Source organism: Nicotiana attenuata, unplaced genomic scaffold, assembly GCF_001879085.1.
Source record: "Nicotiana attenuata strain UT unplaced genomic scaffold, NIATTr2, whole genome shotgun sequence".
NCBI classification, from domain to species: domain Eukaryota; kingdom Viridiplantae; phylum Streptophyta; class Magnoliopsida; order Solanales; family Solanaceae; genus Nicotiana; species Nicotiana attenuata.
In genome coordinates, this window is record NW_017673632.1 from 32,708 (window position 1) to 38,221 (window position 5,514).

Genomic DNA, 5,514 nt, shown 5'->3' on the forward strand with positions numbered 1-5,514 from the left:
TATCACAAAAGAGCTGTTTACCAAAAAAAATCGGACAGCTACACAAAATACTACCAGTATCGAACAGCTACACAAAATACTACCAGTATCACAAAAGAGTTGTTTCACCAAAAAAATCGGACAGCTACACAAAATACTACCACAAAGAAATTTGTAATTATCTGATTACACACTAAGCATACACCAAAAAGAACTAACTTAATCATAGAATAAATCTATGTTGGTTCTTTGGATGGAGATTTTTTAGTTGAGATCTTGCTTAAATCTTAATAGCCTTTGTTTGTTTTTGGAATCATAGTACTTTTCATTTGGAGTTGTCTTTGGCTAATAGCGGGCTTTCCTTTCCACTTCAAAGACTTGCTAGGCTTATACCCAATATCACCTGTAACTTCTGCGGAATTTATCATTGTAGGTGTGGTAGCTAATCTGCTGCTTTGCAAACCTTGCTGTAATTATGAGAAATTTTTTAAATATAACTCCAAAAGACAATGAAAGTAATAAAGTGATAGTAAACTAGAAAAACACTTACATTAACACAACTATAACTAGTCTTAGATACAAATACACCATGCCCCACAACTCTTGGACTCTTGTACTTACGTCTGCTCGCTCTAGCTTCACCTCTCTTGCTTGTAGATTCTTGTTGACTGTCAACAACACTTCTCTTTCTTATACTTCCAGTAGATGACTGTTGGGTAGCATTATACTGACATATAACATCTGGCAGCATCTACTTCCTCTCTTATATTTTTTCCAGCCCTTTCGGAAGTATTTAGAGAAGAAGGAAACTCTAGATCTAGATCTATAGTTGGAGCTGGTGCAATTACTGGTGGGTGTGGAATAAATAAAGGCTCAGATTACCTGTTGCCCCCATTTATATTAGTTAATTGACTACCACCTCCTTCTTCAACATTCACATGTTGGCCAACATGCCCGACATCCTCAGAATTAGAGTCATTGCAGATAAATATATCTATTGTGTCCCCATCATTCAACAATACTTCAAGGTCTAACAAATCCTTGTCTTTCTCTAGTTTTACCAATTTGCCACCCTTAGAAGGTGCAATATAAGTGGTTCCCAATTTAGTAACCCCAAAATCCTTTGCAATATCTACTAATTCAGGGATAGATAAGTGATCAAAATCAATATTGAAGGAATACTCAGTCCTACCTCCATCAAAAATTGGCCCTACTTCACTTACCAACATTACACCAATTTTCCATCTAAAATCAAAGTACTTAGAAGCCATGGGACAACCTACAACCACATACATAATTTATCAATATTTAACTTCTAAAATTAATAGTACAATGTTGTAACATATTAAAGAAATGCTAGATACAAATAAAATACAGAAAGAGATTCACTTTTACATAAAATAATCCACCAACAGTGAGCTAAACTAAAATAGCAGAAGAATTCTTGCAATACATTCAAAATAACTAAAATAACCCGAATAACATACATGCAGACAATTCTAAAATATAAAAATAAAAAATTCCTAAATTTTGCAAGTTATTACAGAAAATCCCACACTATATGCATGCACAAAATCACTGATTTTACACATAAAAAATTCAATTTTGAAAGCCTTAATTCAACAAAATAGAAGATAGAAAGCAAATCAATATTCATATCTGTTATATATTACAAAACCCTAATCGAAAAGTAAAGCTTGAAATCCCTAACCTTTTGATTTTGTCTGTTTGAAATAGTTGGAGAAGACCACTGAAAAAGCTTGATGACTGGAGAAGAAACCACAAATGATCAGAAATACACCACAATTGAAGTCTTATTCTACTCTATTGGAGAGGCATTGGAAGAGGCATTTGAGAAATATTTTGACAGGGAGAGAGAAGGGCGTTTATAAAAATGAAAGGGCAAATGTTTTACTTCTAACGTTGCTGCCTTTTACCTTTTCTTTATTTTCCCTTTTTTTTCTTTAGTTATTAGTATTAAAATTTAATACTCATTTTATTTGCCTGCAAGGAGTACAAATTGTCCACATGTATCGCGCGTGCATACACTTAACTAGGTCTATGAGATCCGGAGGTTTTTAAATTCACTTATTCTAGTGTAGGATGGATAATTCGAACCAGAGATAATTTGGGGAGGAAATTAATAGTTCACGACAAGTTTAGGGGGTATTAAGGCATTTTGCCTAAAATAAAAGTTGACCGGTCCAGATAAGTAACCTCTAGTACTTTCATGCACAAGTTATCTTCCACCGGCCGTTTCCTCGTACTTGTCACCCACAGTCACTTTAGACACCGTCGATCTCGATCTCTCTGTCTCTCGTCCAGTCTCAACTCAAATATCATTTTGTAAGTCTCTTTCGGAACTTTTCCCCTAAATTTTAAAATCCCTAATTCATAGTAGATTTGCATAAAAGAATCGTTTTTCCCTTTAGGTACTATAACAACTTATTCTATATTCAATTCTTCATTTGTTTCCCATTTTGCGATCTGTTCAGATACTTACTTCATTTCCTTTTGTGATTGTATAAAAGTTCTTTTCATCTATGGAGGTTGATTCTTAAGGCTGTTGGTGAAATTGAATTAGGGTTCGTGTTAGATTTTATGGGTCTTTCTCCAATTTTTGGTTTTTGAATAAACCATTTCTTTTGCCTTATTTTTTTTCTGGAGGTCAATTGTTTTTTAAGATTTTGGTTATTTGAGCTTTCTTACTGTATTCTTGAGTTTTAGCTTGTCGTTTGTTATTCTTAAGGTTGTGTTTCTTCATTGAAACAGTGGTTTTGTATTTCTTTCTGATACTTGATAATTTTAGGGCTTCAATCTTCAATTTCTAAGTTTAGGGAGCTATTTTTATGGCATTTGAATGCCTAAAAGGTACTGAGAGTTTGAAAATTTGCTCAATTGGACCTGCTAAGAATCGAGATAATTTGACATTAGCCTCAGAGGAAAGAAAACCCTCGTATAATTTAGATGCAAAAGGTGGTATTGTGAATTCTAAACGCAAAGAGCTGCTTATTGTTAATGAGGTTCTTCCTGATTGTCGGTCTATCACTGAACTTCCTCCTGTATTGATCTCGGAGATACTTAACTGTTTAGAACCGAAGGAGCTTGGTATTGTTTCGTGTGCTAGTACATTATTGTATCGTCTTGCGTCTGAGCACCATGTGTGGAAGGAGTTCTATTGTGAGAGGTGGGGGCAGCCGACATGTCAGGCACCTTTTGGTGCAGAGCATTCGGGTGAGAAGTCATGGAAAGAGCTCTTCGTGGAGAGAGAGTTCCGTAGTAAAACATTTATGGGACGCTATACTATTGATATGTTGTATGGTCATACTGAGGATGTTAGGACAGTTTTTGTTTTATCTTCGAAGAAGCTTGTGTTAACTTCAGGGTATGATCAGATAGTACGAATGTGGGACTTGGAAGAAGGGTTGTCAATTGCATCATCTCGCCCTCTTGGCTGCACTATCCGTGCAGTTGCAGCTGATTCGAGGCTCTTAGTGGCTGGGGGTACTGATGGATTCATTCATGGTTGGAGAGCGAATGACGAAAATCCACATTTATTTGATCTTGGAGCTCCTCAGAACCAGAATATGGAATTCCGAGTTTGGGAACATGATGGACCGATAACATGCCTTGCGTTGGATTTCAATAGGATGTATAGTGGTTCATGGGACACGAGTATTCGTGTTTGGAATCGATCTTCTTTGGAGTGTTTGAAAGTTTTGATACACAATGACTGGGTTTGGAGCCTTGGTCCCCATGATGCAACACTGGTGAGCACAGCAGGCTCGGATCTTTATGTTTGGGACATTAATAGTGGTTCAAAACTTGCTATCGTCAAGAATGCCCATTCTGGGTACACTTACTCTCTGGCGCGGAGCCACACCGGGAAACTTTTGTTCACTGGTGGGGAAGATGGAGCGATACACATGTTTGAGATCTTTGGAAATTCTAGGTGTCATGTCAGGCGTGTTGCAACTTGGATTCCTCACTCAAGTGCTGTTAATTCTCTTGCATTTGAGTTCCCTTGGCTTGTTTCAGCTTCGAGTGATGGAAAACTTTCACTTATTGATGTGAGAAAGCTGTTGAGAACAAACCGGAATTCCACACTGAGTAACTCTTCTAAAGCTGACAATCTGGTTGACAATGTTGAACCACCACAAAGAATGCTGCATGGCTTTGGGAGCAATTTATTTGCTGTGGATGTTGGATCTAACCGTATTGTGTGTGCTGGTGAAGAAGGTGTTGTCAGGATCTGGAACTTCTCTCAAGCTTTAGAGATCGAGCAGCGGGTCCAAGCACTAAGAGGTTTAAGGTTAGAGAACAGAGTGAGAAGGCGTAAGCATCAACTGGAAATGAATGGTAAAGGTAGGCGTGGCGATCAGTGCTCATTTGCAGCAAAGAAGAACCAAATTGATGGTGATAGGAACAGCTGGCACAACAGGCGTAGGATGACTTGGAAAGTGAAGGCCTAGAAGTGATGGCAGTTTGTCATTGATCCTAGGATAACTCTATTTTGCTAATAGCTAGTCATATATGTATGAAAAGGCATATTATTGGTTTAAGGGTTCCATAATTTCACCTCTCATTTATACTGGCATTTGAAGTGAAGGTACAATCTGTATCCTTTACAACTTTTCGCGTATTTCTCTTATTTGATCTGTTTCTTCTGGCACTACAAGGGCTTGTCTACTTTTAGTCTCTGATCACTTTAGGATGTAACATTGTTTCTCTTAATTTGCTGATGTTGGCTATGAAATCCTTATTTTCAAATTTGTGCTGGCATAGTGAGAAACTAAATGGAGTAATACCTTGCCTAATTTTACATGAAAATGCCAGAGCGGTTTCAGGAATTTATCGTGGATTCAGAACCTAGTGTTGCTTTTAACATACAATGATTTCTTAGAGACTAGTTCTGATTTGATGATCCAAGGCAGAGAGGCTGTTTTGTGATTATCCCCTTGATTGAGCACAGTTATTTGTTGCTGTGAATTTTCAAGTCTGATCAAGACTGGCCAAGAAAGGGGTATACCCATATCTTACAGTCTGCTGAAACCTATTCTACTCGAAATATATCCAAGAGTTACTAGGTCTCATTGCTTTTATATTATTGAATTTTCGAGCTCCGTGTGAAGTTATTCATTTTATCAACTTCAGCATTGGTTCCGCATGCCTTGAATATTCTTTTGATTTGTCTAACTTCTTCCAATCGACAAAACATTCAGTTACTGGTGTTGAATATTTGATTAAGTTATGCTGAAATGTTTTTACTTTGGACTAATCATGCAACCAGCACAGAGATTACATGTTGGAATATTGAACTTTGTCCTCTATGTTTCACCCTTCCCAAAGTAGCCACTTTCTGATAACAAGGCACAATCTTAAAATTTACTAAGGTACACATTCTTTAATCCTGACAAAATTAACCCATAAAATGGGATTAGGCTTCCGTTCCATTCAGATGCAGATTTACTTAAGAGTAGTTGTCATGGTGGTACTTATGCTCAGTGTTATCAAAGGCGCGCTTAAGCCTTGAAG

General features: G+C 37.1%; 1 protein-coding gene across 1 annotated transcript; it reads left to right on the top strand.

The window, feature by feature from the left end:
* The first annotated feature begins 2,216 nt into the window (after positions 1 to 2,216).
* On the top strand, positions 2,217 to 4,749 carry LOC109216902 (F-box/WD-40 repeat-containing protein At5g21040-like). Its single transcript, XM_019381120.1, has 2 exons — positions 2,217 to 2,325; positions 2,789 to 4,749. The coding sequence occupies exon 2, from the start codon at positions 2,829 to 2,831 to the stop codon at positions 4,449 to 4,451; it is 1,623 nt and encodes a 540-aa protein (XP_019236665.1). The 5' UTR covers positions 2,217 to 2,325; positions 2,789 to 2,828; the 3' UTR covers positions 4,452 to 4,749.
* The last annotated feature ends 765 nt before the right edge of the window (positions 4,750 to 5,514 follow it).